Source organism: Drosophila mauritiana, chromosome 2R (genome assembly GCF_004382145.1).
Source record: "Drosophila mauritiana strain mau12 chromosome 2R, ASM438214v1, whole genome shotgun sequence".
Lineage (NCBI taxonomy): Eukaryota > Metazoa > Arthropoda > Insecta > Diptera > Drosophilidae > Drosophila > Drosophila mauritiana.
Window position 1 is genome coordinate 16,208,265 of NC_046668.1, and position 18,301 is coordinate 16,226,565.

Below are 18,301 nucleotides of genomic sequence, written 5' to 3' on the forward strand. Positions count from 1 at the left end.
ACAATAATCAGCCGAGAAAGTTGATTCAAAACTAAAAACAATTAAATCAAGAATCGATGATGAACAGTAGCGCCACAAATAATCGCAACATTCGGATGAATATAGATACAGATATATATGATATGTATAGGGATAACACGTCGCATAGCTCGAATGCGTTTACAATCTTTGTTTGCCATAATTAACAGTTTAATTTAATTAACGAAATGTTTTGTGTACAATGTTATTTGAATTCAAGCAGAGACTTCATCGCGAGATTTGCTTGGAATTACGAATACTCCGCATCGATTGCTACAATTTTGAACAGTACGAGTTCAATGCTCAATATTATTATTAATTGTTTATTAATTGTAATCTCTCTTAACTTCTACGCCCTAATAATTCTCTATTTTCACTCCTTCTGCCGCTTAACTCTTTTGAGTGGGGCAAAATCGTTTTCCACTTGACATTTCCGGTGTTGTACATCACAATTTGTTTTTAATTTTAGCCCTTAGTTCTAAATGTACTATTCAAGATTATACAATATTATGATATGAGATGAGATGAGAAGAGCTAAGATATCAGAGGATATGAAATGATGATGATGAATCGAAAATCTTGCCGGCATGTTATAATTCTATACGTTTAGTTATCGTATACTTAAGTTCTACGCGCTCTTTCTATATATTGTATACACAAAACATACACATATATTTTAAAAGCCAATAATTTATTTTTTGTTACTGTTGGAAAACAATTCCGCGATAAATAGAAAAGCGAAAAAACCACAAAAAAATCGTGAAAATGCAACTGAGAATAAGTGACATTCCATCGTGTGAGAAGTGCATGTCCAACTTGAGAAATTATAAAAAAGACAAACAAACAAAATAAAACAAATTGTACAATATAATTATAATGAATACACAACATTTAAATAAAGAACAAAAAGTAAGCAAATTGTATTTTATTGCCGGGCGCTATAAAAACGTTAATTACATTTTAGTGGAAAAGATAATAGTCGGATGTAAAGGTTCCAGTTATTTGAATAATTAAGAAAATTATAAAATCACAGATTCTCTGGACTATCGGAACTTACAAAACAGAACAGTTTGCAGTATGTATTTATAAATTATTTTAACTCCATAAGTTTGGCAAAGACCCTCTTGGTTTTTAACTTGGATGTAAGGTAAAAGTGACAAGTGTAGTAAATTCAAACATTTCATTTTACTATAACTATACTATATAAAAAGCTTTAAATTACTTAATGGGCATATTAGTTAAACTAGTTTACACATCAAAAGTTTAAACAGCCCTTACTGTCGTCCGAAATGCAAAATATTTCTTTCTACATGTATCTGTAAAATAAAATGTCAAATCAGTGTAAGTAAAATGTAAAATATCTTTACATCTTACGAAACTTTCTGAAAAACCTGCTGATTGGACTTTCGAAAACCCCACGGAATCTAACGGCAAAATCACCTGGGCCAGCAACAAAATGTGCAACGCCGCCGCTGCCGACGTCGACGTCGCTGCAACTGCGCTGCGGGGCAGCGACATCGGCATTTATTTATCTTTGCGTTGGCAGCAAACTTTTCATTCATTCGGAGCGCTCGCAGAAAAGCGAACGTGTGTGCTCGTCGCCGCCGTGTTTTTCTTGTATTTCCACTATTTTGTGTTGCGTTGCGCGGTCTTCTTGTATCTTTTTTGCATTTGTTCTTTTTTTATTTTTTATTTGTTGCTGTGCTTCGAGATATTCTTGTATTAATTTTTATCCGCTTGCCGCGTTTCGTGTGCCTTTTTTTGTGCATATTTCTAAGCATCGTAACTGTTTGTTCGTGGGTCTCAAGCATTTCATTTGCACAACAAACAATGTGCAAATATTTGGCCGACATTTGACTACACTAAAATAATTATAATCAGTGACAAGATAAAAAAAAAAATAGCTCGCTGATGAACCGCAGATAAGACGACGCTCTACGAAGTAGATTATCTGCATATAAACAGCACTCAAAGAGTGACAACCCAGTCGTCGAGTTGGAGACCCATATTTATCACCTTCAGTTAATTATTCGGAACGATTCGCGACGGTTGTGGGTTCCAGCTACATAATGTAAGATCCATTAGAAAGTACTATTCAACTACTTAAAATTAAATCAACTAAACTTAAATTTAAAAGTGAAAAGCCACTTCCGAATGAGTCATGTATTATGGTTAAGGTTTATCTTCTTATCTCTCCTAGTATATATTAAAATATCACATTATTGAATTTGTTTCAAGTGTCTTAGATGCTTTGCCTATTTATGAAAGTTCCACTGTGTTGGTGTTATGATGCGATGGCATAGAAAGTGCACCAGCTGAAGCCGGAAAAGTTGCCAGCCCGAACACGTGCTTGAAAAAAAAAAAACTAAAAATAGCAACTAACAACAAACATTAGCCTATCGTTAGTGCCTAATTTATAGTTAAAAACCAAATAGTCTGACTCGGCCAGCAGAAATACAGGTGAGTTGCTACCACTTCTGGATTCCCATTCCCATATCCATGCCCATTTGGAGCTTCCCTTCTCCTGTCGATCATTTGCAATTCCAAGTTGCACTCAAACTACTTGACAATGCTGAAATTTCAATTGCAATTTACACTTTCGCTTGTATACATTACAACCGACGACGAATAGGTTCCATTCGATGCCAATTACTATCAATTGAAAAGGGCGCGAGCCATTGATGGAATCGAAGCTAACGGTTTTGGATTCTATCAGATCAGGGCCACTGCACTGAGCCAAAAATATGATAAGCTTCTACATTTTATTTGGGGTATATAGGCAAAATACCAAATTAAATATAGAGTAAAGACATCATTTTTATTGGACTTCAAACTGGTATTTTTTCTGAGTGTATTCCCTGTTGAATCACGTTTAACCCTTGGCACGCCATCATTGTGTCACTGTAATTACTGTTATTCGAATCGGGTTCGCTTAACTTTCGTGTTTCATATCGCTTGCATAACTCGCAAATCTAGATTTTCTGGGAAAATTAAGTAATTTATTTTGCTTAACAATTAAGCCAAATTAGTCGTTACTCCCAGGATCTGATCTGTGCTGCAAATACTAGCCTTTCTCTTATCTGAATCACACAAATCATAAGCCCTATTCACGATGATCGTGCTAATCAAACAACAAAGACGGCATTGGTATTTCCCCCCATTTCCTAGTCAGATTCGAACTTCAATCCGAAACCTCCCACTCCGATCGTCCAATCATATTGGAACATTCATTAGATCCCAACTTGTTCAACGGATGATTGCTGACAGCATCGATAGTTAATTGCACAACGTGATTATGACACCCGCCCGCTCGCTCGATCACCTTTAATCGAATCCAACAAATTCACTTTGGGTTCATTAAAATATACATATATATGTATCCAACAATTTATGGCTTCTCCACTCCATCTGGCCTTCTATAGCCCAAGTCAATTTTTTGAAGAATTGTGTAAATTTGCCCCGGGCATACACTTTCTGAGTACCGATACACTTGAACCCCACATGTCAGTCTAGAGTCTAGACTCTTGGGGGAAGATCTGTTGATGGAGAACCTTTGGCCGGGGGGGCCGGAGGTTGCTGCCACTTGTTTCGAGATCCAATTACGCAGCTCAGTAAGTCAGTGGCCAGAACGTGTCAAGTGTGAATTACAAAGCCCCAGAAACTGCGGCTGGGAAAGGGGGAGCATCGAGATAAAGATATCAAGAAAGTTCACTTAATGTGTTTTAAAATTATAAAGGGCTGTCATTAAAATAGTCATTAAGTGTCACTGGCCTCATCGTATAAAGTGTTAATATTTCTCACAAATTGGAGAAAGCAAGAAAAAATTAAAAACAAAATCTTTTGCCTAACCTTTTCCCAGATTCTCGCAGTGCACAAAAGAAATGCACATTCGAAAGATCGTTTCTGTTTGAATCGGTTAAGTCGGTTAACCGGAAGACTCAGCTGTTTTGGGGCCAAAAGCTTCGGGTTCGCAAGCTTTTCCCGCTCATTAACTGGTTTAAACAATTTCCCCTGTTTGTGTTTTCCGTTCGCGTGACTCTTCCGCATCTGCATGTGCAACTGGGCGAGAGTGGCACCAACTCAAACAAACAGAGCCGAAGATCAAAAGCCATTCGCTGCTGCTTGCACGATCGTAAAGTCTGATCCACTTTTACAATTAGCCCGAAATCATCCTGCAGCAGTTGACCAAATAGATCTTTACGATGCCCAAATTGCTTGACAATGGCCAATTGGTTTGAGCCGTAAAAAGTATCTCATTAAGCAAATAAGGGCAATGCGGCGAGAGGGCACAATAAACGGGAATGAAACGACTCCCAGAGTCACAGAACGTGCCAATAATACTAAAAGTATTACCTTTTTATCGTGAAGATACGAAAAAAAGCCCGCACGATGGTTTTCCCCCGCGAACGACAAAGTGAACGACGACGACAAAGTGATTGCGTGGGGAAATGGGGAGAATTTATGGGGAGTGGAGAATCAAAGTTTCCTAATAGATTGGCGTTGCGCTTGAGGAAATTGTCGTCGGGTCGCAAAGTAATTCCAGCTCAGGCCGATAGCTACGCTACTCTTTCACTCTCCTGGATTTTCTCTCCACACCCCCTTCTCTCCAACACAATTTCTCACTCTACATACATATGTATGGCCCTCTCTTTCGCTCCGGTGCAAAAAAGCTCCGATCGGTTCGTGCTTGGGGCGTTTCGTTTGGGGCTTGTGATTTCAGTTTCAGTTTTGAAGATCACCCGTTGCGAAGCGGACGCTTAGCACAGCGGCCAGAGAAAGCTGAAGTTATAGTTGGCAAAAATAACAAATCGATCCGATCTTCACTTCCGAACTCTTGTAACACTTGTGTACTTAAATGTGAATAAATATTGAGCCAGATCCAACAAAGGTGGTTCACCACAACAAACAAAGTAGCCCAATATCAATGTCATGCGATCGTGAAAACACTCGATCGTTCCAAATCCGGGGTCAGAAGCTCTCCGGCTGATTAACACACTCCGCATCTACGCGCTGCGAGCGAAATAAATGAAAATAAACAAAAAACAGGCAAACACACAAATACGGCAAATGCGAACAGCAACAACAAATTAACAGAAACGCGCGGAATATAGATAAACACGTTTCCACAAAAAGGCGATTGGAGCAAAAAAAAAAAAAAAAAAACAGAAAACAATTTAGCCAAATAACAACAAATAACACAAATTGTCATCGCTTTTGTTATTTCGAATACGATACACGCGCACACGCATTCGAAAATTAAAGGCCCTGATTCTGGCCATTACCAAATATGTCCAAAAGCCGAGCTTGAATCGAGATCGCGGCGAGTCGAGCAGCTAGCTTGTAACCCGAGCAGCCGTGACCACAGAAAACTCATTGCAGATACTAGATATCCGCACAGTAGATATACATATATAACCCACTACCCATATACTACTATACGCCATGGAGCGTTCGCACAGCTGTAGCAATTTTGAGGGCAGGACGGGGGCCAAGGTCGTCGCTGGCGCAGTGGAGCAATTGGCCGGCAGCAGTGAGCACCTGCCCAACGCCCACTTTCCGCCCAGCAAGCCGCTGCGCAGGCGCAGAAAACTGCAGCGGCAGCAGAGTGCCGTCGATACGGATGACATGGAATATGCCGCCGATCTGGAGGAGAATGCCGATCCGGATGGACAGGAGCTCATGTCGCCCCTGCGCCATATATCTGCCACCACTACGCGTTGCCTGCGCCACGAGGAGTCCTTCGAGTCATCCAGCACGGCGCCCGAACTGAGTCCGCAGGCGCAGAGGCAACAGCGCTTCAGTAGCCTGCTCCTGCGCGACAGCTCCGTATCCGTGCAGTCGGACTCGAGTCGGTATTCCAGCGTGGACAGCCTGCTGGAGGCACGCAAGCCCGATCCCGAGGCCATACTCATCAACCTGGGCTTTGGACCGCTCAGCTCCGAGGATATGCTGTCGCGGATACCACGAAGGTTTCTGAAGCCCTCGCAAGTGCCGGGCATCGATACGGATGCCTTTGTGCAAAGACTGACTCTGGCGCGATCCCTGGCCGATTCGAGTGTTCTGGGCTATAGGGGTCTAACCGGAAATCCCGACATGCCGCCCTCCTCCATTGTGGCCAGCATTATGAAGCGATTCGAGGTCAATCATCATAGGAAGAACTCCATGGGCTCCATCAAGCCCAGCATACAATAGCGCCCTTTGAATTCTTAGCCATACAACATAAGTTAGTCAGCCAAATTAGAGGACTTCCGCTTACGTTAATTGTTGCCAAGCGGGGTTATGGGTGACCCTTGACCTGTGACCCATGTGATCGTCTTGTCTTGTCCATTAGTCCTTACAAGTGCCGCGTACTTAGCTGTTTATCTGTTCTATTGTATTATTGTATACGTACTTTCTCCCCCCTCAACTATTGTGAACTTGTTTTAAGCATGTATTAAAGATGATATTTTATGAGACATTTTAAGCATTCGGCGTTTTTCGGTCTATTTATGGTTATGATTATATTCTAAGGCGGCGGGTTTAAAGGCCTACAATTTACATAAAACATGAGCAGATTGCGGTCCGCAGCAGATGTTTATTTACAAAACAAAACAATAGCTTAAGCATTCCAGTTTCAAAAGATACATACGAATCGATTGAGAATGTTCAAGTTTCCAAGAAAATAAACCAGAAGTTTCCATTTCAAACACAATACGCAATAATTGCCGTTCAGTTAAGGGGACTTTGTAACTGGTCAAAAGTTACACAGAGTATTTAATTAAGCAGAGCTTTCCCGCGTTATATAATTAGCACCAATAAAAACATTTCAGATAAACAAGATTTCGAGAGTATTTCAAGTATTTGAGCTCGCTTCCAAGAAATCGCCGTTTCTCCAACTCTCGACTTCAAAATGCCAAATCTGCGTCACAATTAAATTTCGATGATTGCTATGTACACATATGTACATATATTGTAGTTGAACAAATCTATTTGCGATATAAGTACATATTTACGTATTAGTTGGCATTGTTTGTGATTTTTTTTCTTCTTATCTAAAGTCGGTTTCTGAGCGAAGTTTTATTAATAGCCAAATGACTTGGCATCTTGAGTCGCATGCCCCAAGCAGGGGAAACAATAAACACTTATATGTACATATATCGGGTACAGTTGCGAATTGAAAGACCCATAAGGGATTACAAAGTCTGCGGCACTCGGATCGCTTATTGATTTCAATTGCCCGCAATTGTTTACATTCACGATTCAAGATTCAAATTCAAGACGTGCTCACCACGGGAGCAGGGCATGCAAAAATATTGTTTGCTCCACATGTGTATTATTATTATTATTATTGGGCCCTAACCCCTCTCGCTGACCCGCTTATTCGGATGCCAAACAAATATGGTATAGCCGCCTGATAACCGATAATGGCATTTGCGCACATTTGTAACACCTTCAAGGCGACGCACGGTTCACAAGGAATTTCTAATACGTCCGCATACAGCTACGGGCAGACATATAGGTCAAGTAATTGTTCAGTTATATTAGGGGATATCGACTATATTTCACATAAATATATAACTTAATATATAATTAAATAAAAAAAAAGTTTGAAAATGTAAAACTTTTTTTCAGAAAACAGTCTTTGTTAGATGTTAGTATGAAGGCTAATGATAATTGTCGAAGTTTAAACAGTTTCGTCAGTGTTACAAAATTTGTAGATCTTTTTGATATCCTACTTGTTGGTTTGCTTAAAAGGGTTGTATTTTGTTGAAAGAGATTTCTTTAATGTTAGCTATGGGCGCAGAAAAGTATGCACCAAAAATATAGCTTAAAATTCTAATCAGAACTGCTAATGTCCAAAGTTTTCTTTATTCTTCATAGACTAAAATAATATTTGTAATGCATAAGTAACCTATAATCTTTTTTGAGAATCCTATCTAAAAATTGTATTCTAGTTTTTGAAGAACATAGGTATACCGGCCATTTATTGTTTAGCCCCTAAAATTTTGGCCGCGACTGTTACTATGCATACATGTATATATGGATGTACATACTTACATACGTGAGTTGCTCGCGCTTTGGGCATATCCAATAGATAACGGTTCTAGGTCTGTTCATCGGCACATGACTCGCTTTAAATTAATTAAAATTAATTCCCAAAGCAAAGCACAGCACAAGCAAAGAATAAGGGGAGGAAAAGCGAAGAAAGCCACTTGCGAAACTGTGGGTGTGAATATTAGAAGACTGACAGAGAGGGCGAATAGCACAGTTATGCGAGAACCATACCGCACTCCTCGCACTCATTCAAAATTTGCAAGTTCAAGGCGGATAACAAAAAAAAAAACAGAAAAAGTAGCGACAGATGCAATGTGCATACACATATATGTAAATGCGTATGTACATATGTTAGTACACGGGCAGACCAAGAATAAAATAATTGAGGACTACGCCGGAAGAATGTGAAAGAAAATTAGCAAACCAAAACGAAAAGAGAGCTGTTTTTGCAAGAGCGAGAAATAGGAAAAGAACCGAACAACTGCTATCGGCAATTTCAAATGTGTGTCAGGGCGTAAAGTTCTGCAAACGATTTGATTAATTTATGTGCCTTAGGGGGCGTATGATTAATTAGTCTGTGTCGCTTACCAATTACTAAATATAAAATCACTAACACAGTAAGCCGCAAATATTTAGATCTCACAGAAATTTGGCGCCTTTTGCTTTAAAATATCGGTAACAGCTGATGGCAGGGCTGGCAGCACTAGTGCAATCGATAGATCGATATACTCGCGTCACGCGTTAGGTCATTTCATACATGCACACAAGTAAAGCGTCGAAATGCTGTTGAATTAATTTGTTTTTTGTTTAGTTTACTTTCAAACCTCGCCGATCGTACTTAATTAACACCTAACATTTGCGACGTGTCGAATTGCCTAACTTATTTCGTTACTCTTTTGCTTGCCTGTTTTTCCGTGCACCATGGCAGACGTACTTAAATCCGCAGGAGAAATCGCTGGCCCAAAATCATGTCTGTGTGGACCACGGCCAACAATTCGGGCCTAGAGACGCCAACAAAGGCGCCGATCACGTCGTCGGTTCCGCGGGCAGCGAGGAGTTCAGCGGTGATCACCACTGGAAATCACCAGCAGCACCACTTCCAGCACGTTGTGGCCGCCGCCGTTGCAGCCGCCACTTCAGTGGCCACCGGTCATCAGTTCCAGCAGCAGTTCCCGCTGCACGCACATCCGCATCCGCACCCACAGCACCACAGCAACAGTCCCACGGGTAGCGGCAGCAACAGCAACAACAGCGCAGGTTTCCAGCGCACCAGTATCAGCAACTCGCTGCTGCAGTTCCCGCCGCCCCCGCCCCCTTCCTCACAGAACCAGGCGAAGGTAAGTCCAATAACAAATCAATTCCTCAATCTCCTGTCTCTGTCTACCAGATCTTTCCCCACTCCCACGACCCCACTCTTAAAGCGATGCTATGGAAGCTGCTCTCTCGCAACTCTCTCTCTCTCTCTGTCTCCACTCACTATCTCTCTCACGCGCTGACAATGGGTGCATTCAGCAGTTTAATCGCGGCTCTGTGATCACACAAGCTGTGATCGGTGATCGGTCACTAGATTTCTATCGTACAAAATGTAGATCGACTTTTGAGATTATTTAGTAAATATTCAGAAGCAATTTCAATCATAAAACGTACTCATGCCATAAATTAGTTTACATTCTAATATTCTCATTTATGTGATTACCATTATAAAATTTCCCAATCAAAATAAAGCGAAGAAAGCGCAATGACATTTGCTGAGTGGGCTGCCAGATTTAATTTGTACATTCTACATAATTTAGCTGCAGCTATATTTAGGTGTCTAAAAACGATATAAAAGGACATAAACTAATTTGTTGTACAACTCTAGTGACACAAGTCTTATTTGTTAGTCAGTTGGCTCAAATGAGAATGCTAATAATTTGGGATAAAAACTTCAGAGTTTTGCTATCGATAGTCAGTGGAAACAATAAACTTTTATTAAAATGGGTTATTTGAAATACGGTCGGTTAACATTTTTCAGTGAGTAAGTCGGATATATATTTATATATTTTACGAATCCTCGTATATTTGCGACAATATGTTCTTTCGAAAACGGTGATAAATAAATCGGACTTCTAATCGCTAAGTCCCATTATAAATCACGTATTACTCATATCCGAATTTGCGAGTCTCTGCTGAATGCGCTCGTTTTATTAAGCCACGCAATCACGGCCTACGTTTCAAGTCGAACCAGATCACACACAGACACTCGAAAGTACAAACAACACAACGCACATACGTATAAATCACAGGTATGACGACTGAGTTAACTGCCAAACCTGCTGAATTATTGAACAGTGTTGTTTTTGGCGAACAGCACTGGCAATGAAATTGCAAATGGTAATGGAAATATTGTGGAACCCGGCGTCTAATTGGCTCCAAGAGTTGTACGTTTCTCTTATCGCGTCTGCTGTTCTTTTGTTTGTTCTTTATTTTATTTTTCTTCGCCGGCGATAATAAATACACGCACCCACCACTCGAGCTGCAAAGAAATGGAGGTGCCTCTTGGTCGGCGTCTCTGAAATCCAGGTGTGTGTTTGCATATGAATTTTGCCAGTGAAAATGAAACAACAACCGCCAGCTGACACCTTCTGTTTTTTGTGCTGCTTTATCGGCAGGGACTTATGTCTTATGTATTTATATTACATTTTTTAAGTGGTTACATTTTGTTTATTCTGAAGGAAGCACAAGCAAACTGGTTCCATTTGACAGGCCAAGTTATTATTAACATTAGCCAGATTCGTATTTGTTTATGGCCAAAAAAGGAAGGCACTTTCCATCTCGATCGAATCAGTTGCAACGACTTGTTTGGATTCCCTGCGATCAACTACATACATCTATTGAATTTTAGTTTAATAATTTTTATTCATTTGTATTGGTTTTCAATTTCAACAGCATGATCCTCGTGCCATATGTTTTCCATAAAAATTCGATTAAAGATAGAGAAAACAATTTGAGTATTGTGTTTATTTGTTCAATAGTTTTTCGACGTTTCGAAGAATCTATGCGAAAACTGCTGCTTGCAACATAGAACTTGTATTAAATGTTTCCAGAAGAATATAATATAATTTCTATTAGGATGTCTCATAAAAACTTAGTTGCTGCTGATTACTTTGTCAAATGCATCTGTAAACAAGAAACAATTCAGATGTATCTCCCACCTTATTTGGCATGCAGTTCCTCCTTCTGTTTCTTCTGACCTTCTTATCCGCGTATTCAAATGAAGGCGAGAAGGGGCTTCAGAGGAACCTCTACGTAACGGACAATTATCACCAGAATGTGGTGTCCATACGGACGCGCAAACACATTCGCCATTGGGGTGACAATCACTTCTGTGCCGGCTCCCTGCTCTCCGCCTGGTGGGTCGTCACCTCCGGCTGTTGTGTGAGCACCAGGCCGGAGAGCACCCCAAACCAGTCGAGTAATCGCAAGAATCTAAGGGTTGTCGTCTTCACGCCCCAGCGATTGAAAAAGCCATCTCCCAAGAACATATACCACGTTCAGAAGATTGTGTTGGACGAGTCCACCATGAGTGGGTGCTCCGAATTGGCTCTGCTGAAGCTGGATCGCGGCGTTACTGGCCAAAGGTTTGCCATGATGCTGCCGGAAAAGGAGTTGAACAGCACATGGCTTTGCAACTCTCTCGGATGGGGCAGGATTTACTACGTAAGTTATGTTATGTATATATCTGCGCGGTGTCCCGCATTCATGCATTCTATGTAGCATGGTGTATGTACCAGATAACCCAGTTACTTGGTTCCAGGACGGACCCTACTCGAGCGAGCTGATCCAAATCAGAGCCCAGAAGATTTCGGAGTATAACTGCAAGCCTGGTTGCAGCAGCTGCCTGTGCATGAGTAGCTATACAGGCAGGGGCAATATGTGCCAGCAGGACTTGGGCAGTCCGCTCTTCTGCGATCACTTCCTGTACGGCGTGGCGCGTCGGGTGCTCACTTGCCAGGATGAGGGCTTCATGGTGTACACCAATGTCTACCGAAACCGCAAGTTCATCGAGGACACATTGAGTGGCGCACCCTGGCCAAAAAAGTCCAATGTTTTCGTCTATTTCATTGTGCAACTGGTGTTAGCATCTTTTTCGGTATTTTCATCTGATTGAATATGATATTACAAACAAGAAAGCACAGGATTTTTAAAGGATTATACACAGTAGATCCCAAAAACTAACTGTCTCAGTATTTTCAAAATATCTATAATGCAGTACTGACTCATTCTCTTTAAATAGTTTCTGACTTCAGTTTAATAATGTCAATAAGCAGTGTTACCACCTACTTATACTCTTGTCGTAGGATATTGACCCACAATATGGTTTTTTAGAGCACTGTGTCCGTGAATTCGAGTGACATTCCGTCATTCTTGATTGAATCTCGATAGTTGAAGTTCAGGGTCGTGTGTGCGTGTGTTTAATCACTCGACTTGTCTTCCCCATTCATCAGTTGATGATCGCTGATCGATTGCCAAAAGTAGCAGCAGACACTAGCCAGCCCCCTAGCCCTTCCCACCCGCCCCGTTCCCCGTTCCCCGTTCCCCCTTCTCACCCTCTCAACCCGTTACTTTTTGTTTTCCTGTAGTTTTGGTTTCGCCTATTTCGATTCTTCAACGGTCTGGTAGCTAGCTCTCTTTCCGTCTCTATTCCTCACCCACTCTCTCTTTAAACGCTTTCATTGAAATGGTTGTTTTGTACAGTGCAACTTCACTAACCCGAACTTTTGGTAGTCCAACTGAATAACTATAATTTTAACAAAAATTATTATTATTAGAAGCATTTTTTTTAAATTACAAAATTATTCTTCAAAAAGTATATATTTGTTGTATCTTTTGGTCTATTTCGTTGTTTTCTTTTAGTTTCGGTAAATGTTTCTTATCTGTTAATATCTTCTGACTACTTTTTAGTTTCTTCTGTCGCACATAAGTTCGTTGCTTGGGAGGCTTTACTGTCATAGTTCGATTGCCATTATAGTAGCTGTTGTTGTTTTTTGTGTCATCGCAGGCAGGCCGCACCGTTCAAATTGATTGTCGAATTTGAATATACGTCGTCGCCGCCGCCGCTCACCGCCGCCGTACCGCCGGTGCTTACCGCTCGCGGCAGGCCGCTCCGCTGGCAGAGCCGCCGTATCAGTTAGTTGTTAACTTGCCATCGCCGAAGGAACAAGAGGCGCGAAAAGCGAAACGCGGACGCAGAAATGAAATCGAATCGAATGTGCACCGCGCACCTGAATTAAATTCGTGGCGCAAAGGCAAGAATTACTATTCGATTAGTCGTTTTTCTTGCGTGGTTCTTATTTTTTTTCATTTTTTGTGTCTTGCGGAAGTGTCGCCAGCATCCGCGACTGTTTTCAGTTCCTAGCTTTTGGCTTTCCTCTCAGCTAGCAGTCGTTAGGGTGCAACTCTTGGCCTCGGTCATATAAAAAAAAGAAAAAAATTTATATAAAAAACAACAAATATGTGAAAAAGTCGGCAACAAGTGCCTGCGAAAAACTGTTTTATTGACACATGTATTTTACATTTTATAAGAACCATAAATGTGTGTTTATAAATAAAAAGTAAATATTTCAACGCACCCAAAAAGACAGAGATTGCGGTGAAGAGAGCGAGAGAGGAGGGGCTGCAAATTTTCAGCGTGTGTGTGTGTAATTGTTGATCAATTGTCATGTGCAAAAAAGTAAAAACAATAACACCCAGCGAAAATCATTCAGCATCATCAATGGGAGGAAAAGCATTGCAAAATCAACCAAGTGAAACGGAACCTAATGAAAATCGCTAAAAGCAACGAGATTGCTACAGTGACAAGTGGCAAACGGACTCTCTCGAACGAAGATTGCGCTACGCCAACCAAGTACAGTGAATCGTCGTTACTGGCATTCGGAAGCTTCGCGAGATATCTATGCAAATATGTCGCTGTGATTCACTGAAAGAAGTCAGCATAAAAAAAATATATATCTAAATGTTTCAAAAACAAGTCACAAGAAAATCCAGAAAAAACGCGACGATAACACTAAACCACGAGTTCGGCGATAAGTTGATATTTCAAACACAGGCTTCCCAGAACCATGAACAATGGAATGAAAAGTCGCCAAGATCAAGAGCAATAACATTAATATTCCATAGACCCAAAAACTGTAAAAGGTCGTCAATAAAATAAATATTCCTTAGCCGCCAGACGAGAGAGAAATATCCATGGAAAAGCCATTAAAATCCATAACGCCCAGGTTCAAATGGTTAAGAAATGAATAATATAACTACTGCGAATCAAGTGCTGTGAAGAACACAACGGCAAATTGAAACGTTCTAGGAAAGTGCTCCATAATTGAGGCAGGGCGTTGTCGATAACCAACATGGAGACCTTAATGACCTGATGGAATGTGTTTTTATTTATTAACAAATGCCAGACATTGGCAGGCAGCCCCGATCGATCTGTTCGGTGCAATTTGTGGAGCATAAGGTTCGGTATTTTCACATTAGATATTGCTAAAGATCTTGAGAACTGAAATATTAGTAAGCTGGATTTTAACAATAGAAAAGATAACCTATTAGACTGTATACACAATCAAAATTCAAGTTGAAGCGCACTTGTTGCTGAGAACTAGAGCAAAAGATACATTCTTAGTTAAGTTTAGATACTAACTGAACCTAAGAACAGGGCTAATATTTATTGTCGCCAAGAGAGGGCATAGAATTTTTAGCAGACTGATTATATCTGATCACCCCGAGAGCGAGAGCAGTCCATGCCACCCTTTGAAGAGGGTGAAGTCAAGCCAGAGGAGCAGATACCTCTAAAGCCGCCCCGACGCCACAAGCAGATGAAGTCGGCGGACCAAGAGGCCGCCCAGACGCCGGCGGAGGATCACGAGGAGGAGCAATTGCTGCCGGGCAGCGGGACGAGCAATCTGCGTTATGCCCGGGCCAATTTGAGCCAGAGCAGCCTGATGCTGAGCCACCAGCAGGGCTCCTTCGAATCGTCCACCGAGCGAACGGCGAGCAGTGAGACCCTGGATGTAATGCCGATATCGAGGCGCTACCAGGTGCATCCACAGCCGAACCGCATGGGGATTCGGCAGCCAGCCTCGGCCTTGGCGAGCGCTCTGCATGCCACTGCCAGATTGGCGGCCAGTGTGGATGCCTATACGGCGGCGGCTACAGCCACAGCGGCAACCGGCGACTACGGCGATTATATGCGCCCGCAACCGAGCCTCGGTCACGCCCACCAGCCGCCCCTCGCCCAGACAACCCAGACAGCCCAGCCCCTGCACCACCAGCTGCCCGCGCACCAGCTGGGCAATCTGAGAGCGAGCAATTTTGTGGGGTCGTCGCGGTATCTCTATCACAGCCAGTTCAGTTCGAATTCGCCGCAAACGAGACGCTTCACTGCGCAGCGAGACGGGTCGCCAGCATACGCGGCTTCAGTGGCGGCAGCTTCAGCGGCGGCAGCAGCTTCAGCAGTAGCACCGATAGCGCCACTAGCGCCACTAGCACCACTAGCCTCCATAGCATCGCCCCCATTCGCGGCCCAGCCGCCGCCCTTTCAGTTGCGCACCTACCAACAGAATCAATCCTACCGCTTTCAGCCGCGCGGACACCATCGCACCGCCAGCAGCAGCATGTCGCAGTCCGGCGAGGATCTCCACTCGCCCACCTACCTGTCCTGGCGGAAGCTCCAGCTCAGTCGGGCCAAGCTCAAGGCATCCAGCAAGACGTCCGCCCTGCTCTCCGGATTCGCCATGGTGAGTTTAAACTCGTTGATCATAAACTTATTAGGTTCGTAGCTTTAAACTCTTAACTATTTAGACTTTCTACTATGCAAACGGGGTTTTATGTTGACAACCATTGTTTTAGAATTAATAAACGTAAATATTAAAGCAACTGAATCTCTTAAAGAGCAATTAACTTGTAGATAAAAATCCATTATGAATTACATTTCGAAGGAAAAGCGATTTGGCGCAAAAACCACATTAAGTTCAGCATTTATGCGTATTAAAATGAAACCATTAGGAATTATTAGGCACTACAAATGCATTGCTATTTTGTGTACTACAATTTAACTACTTTTTTGCCCTTAGTTGTTTATAGTTATATGTTTTTCTTTAAACATTAAGCCAACTCAATGTGCAGGGTCGGAAATGCTGGCATAATCTTTTTATTTGGACATTGCATTTTTGTTGATCAGCACAAAAGACGGAAAATGCCACCACGAACATGGCATACACTGCAACAAAATAATTATTGTTATTTTATAATAAGAGTTTCCACTTGGCGAATCGCGCAGCGCAATGCAATCTGTTATTTGTTCCGTTTGAGTGCCTATTAACCTGCTCGCAGTTGCATTTAAGTAATTTCAAACATGACAGGGATATAGGAATATATATATATATATATATCATACATCAATAATTAGCCGTATAATAATGCTTACCAACATAATTATTTTCGATGCCGGCAGCAACAAATTGAGGGCCAACGAAATAGATTTAGATAGATTAGATCTTGGCCAAACAAGTCTGTTAGCTGTTTGCCGTGCATATACTCGATATATTTCTCACCCATTAATTATGGGTAGTTTAGACTATTGCAATATTGTAGCAGTTTTGCTGAAATAGGAGAAAATATCACAGGGAAAACTCACATGCAAGGCAAATCATCGTGATGCATTCGTTGCTTTCCCAGCATTTTTAAAATTCCCACTTATTGTCTAGCAATTCCACACACGACACAGTAAAATATAGATAAATTATTAAATTATAGTAATATAAGATATAATATTAAATAAATAAATTAGAAATTGCAGCTGCTGAATTATTAATTATTAATTAATTAAGTGGCGAGGTATTTATGATTCGCTTTTTTTTCTTAGTTCATCAACTTGTTATGCATTCCACATGTACACCTAGCATATTGAAGAAAGGGAGGCGGGGCATTAGAGGCGGATCAGATAAATTAGTCCATTCAGACCACATAATATAAGAGAAAAGTGGCTTATTTGCCAATTTTGCAATGTTCTCGCGAGAAATGGCTAATAATAATAGAGGCAATGCCGGGGAATCGTTTCGATTTCGAACCAAAAACTAAATAAACATCATTAATGACTTTCTTTTCTTTTGCAATTCACCACAGGTGGCGATGGTGGAGGTGCAACTGGATCACGATACGAACGTACCACCGGGCATGCTGATAGCCTTCGCCATCTGCACCACCCTCCTGGTGGCGGTGCACATGCTGGCCCTGATGATCAGCACCTGTATCCTGCCAAATATCGAGACGGTGTGCAATCTGCACAGTATTTCCCTGGTCCACGAATCGCCGCACGAGCGCCTCCATTGGTACATTGAAACGGCGTGGGCCTTCTCCACGCTGCTGGGACTCATACTCTTCCTGCTGGAGATAGCCATCCTGTGCTGGGTGAAATTCTACGACCTAAGTCCGCCGGCGGCGTGGTCAGCGTGTGTGGTCCTCATACCGGTGATGATCATCTTCATGGCCTTCGCCATTCACTTCTATCGCTCTTTGGTGTCGCACAAGTACGAGGTGACAGTCTCGGGCATCCGCGAGCTGGAGATGCTCAAGGAGCAGATGGAGCAGGATCATTTGGAGCATCACAATAACATACGAAATAATGGCATGAACTATGGCGCATCCGGGGACATTGTCTAGCACCACTTGGTGGATCCGCCAAGTGGATCGAACGAAAAAGACAGCGGCTCAGGGTAAGCTTCAGATTATTTTAGTGAAACACACATATTGTAAATTTGTAGTTGATTCAAATTGTGATACGCGGAATTCAGTAGATATCTACTATAATATATATATATACGTGAACTGTATTGCGTGTGCTGTAGTCCTTTATTTTACTTATGGCAATTACGGATTAGCACGGATATTGACAATGATACAAGACCCCAATTAAAGCAATACTTCGGATGAATATTCCTCATAAATTAGCTGATATTTGTTACATATTTATATTGCGTGTATTTTAAATTGTATGCCATGCCGGATTTTTTTGCAAGCATCCTTAGGCAGTCTTCCCTTTTTTACGTTTAAGAGCAGCTTGGACACAAGTTGATTGTCTTAGCCCCTAATTTAATGTTAAGCCAATTGTGTAAGCGAAACCGCGCTGTAATTTATACCATATAATTTATGATTAAAAGATTTTTCTATATATATATGGTGTTGGAGTTTTATTTATATACATGCGGATTTTAGA

General features: G+C 41.6%; 3 protein-coding genes across 6 annotated transcripts; all 3 read left to right on the forward strand.

Annotated features, from left to right (window-relative positions):
- Positions 1 to 1,926: 1,926 nt before the first annotated feature.
- On the forward strand, positions 1,927 to 18,260 carry LOC117138670 (calcium release-activated calcium channel protein 1). 4 transcript variants are annotated; one of them, XM_033300921.1, is made up of 4 exons: positions 1,927 to 2,089; positions 8,981 to 9,389; positions 15,669 to 15,824; positions 17,212 to 18,258. In XM_033300921.1, exons 2-4 carry the CDS (start codon positions 9,021 to 9,023, stop codon positions 17,746 to 17,748), a joined length of 1,062 nt encoding a protein of 353 aa, XP_033156812.1. In that variant the 5' UTR covers positions 1,927 to 2,089; positions 8,981 to 9,020; the 3' UTR covers positions 17,749 to 18,258. The 4 variants fall into 4 exon arrangements, with proteins under 4 accessions (XP_033156812.1, XP_033156811.1, XP_033156810.1 ...); XM_033300920.1 differs by lacking the exon at positions 1,927 to 2,089 and adding an exon at positions 2,460 to 2,478; XM_033300919.1 differs by lacking the exon at positions 1,927 to 2,089 and having other exon boundaries at positions 8,826 to 9,389.
- On the forward strand, positions 4,732 to 6,481 carry LOC117138673. Its single transcript, XM_033300924.1, has one exon. The coding sequence runs from the start codon at positions 5,461 to 5,463 to the stop codon at positions 6,208 to 6,210; it is 750 nt and encodes a 249-aa protein (XP_033156815.1). The 5' UTR covers positions 4,732 to 5,460; the 3' UTR covers positions 6,211 to 6,481.
- Positions 11,257 to 12,202, forward strand: LOC117138671 (trypsin-1). Its single transcript, XM_033300923.1, has 2 exons — positions 11,257 to 11,751; positions 11,849 to 12,202. The coding sequence occupies exons 1-2, from the start codon at positions 11,257 to 11,259 to the stop codon at positions 12,200 to 12,202; spliced, it is 849 nt and encodes a 282-aa protein (XP_033156814.1).
- Positions 18,261 to 18,301: the final 41 nt, after the last annotated feature.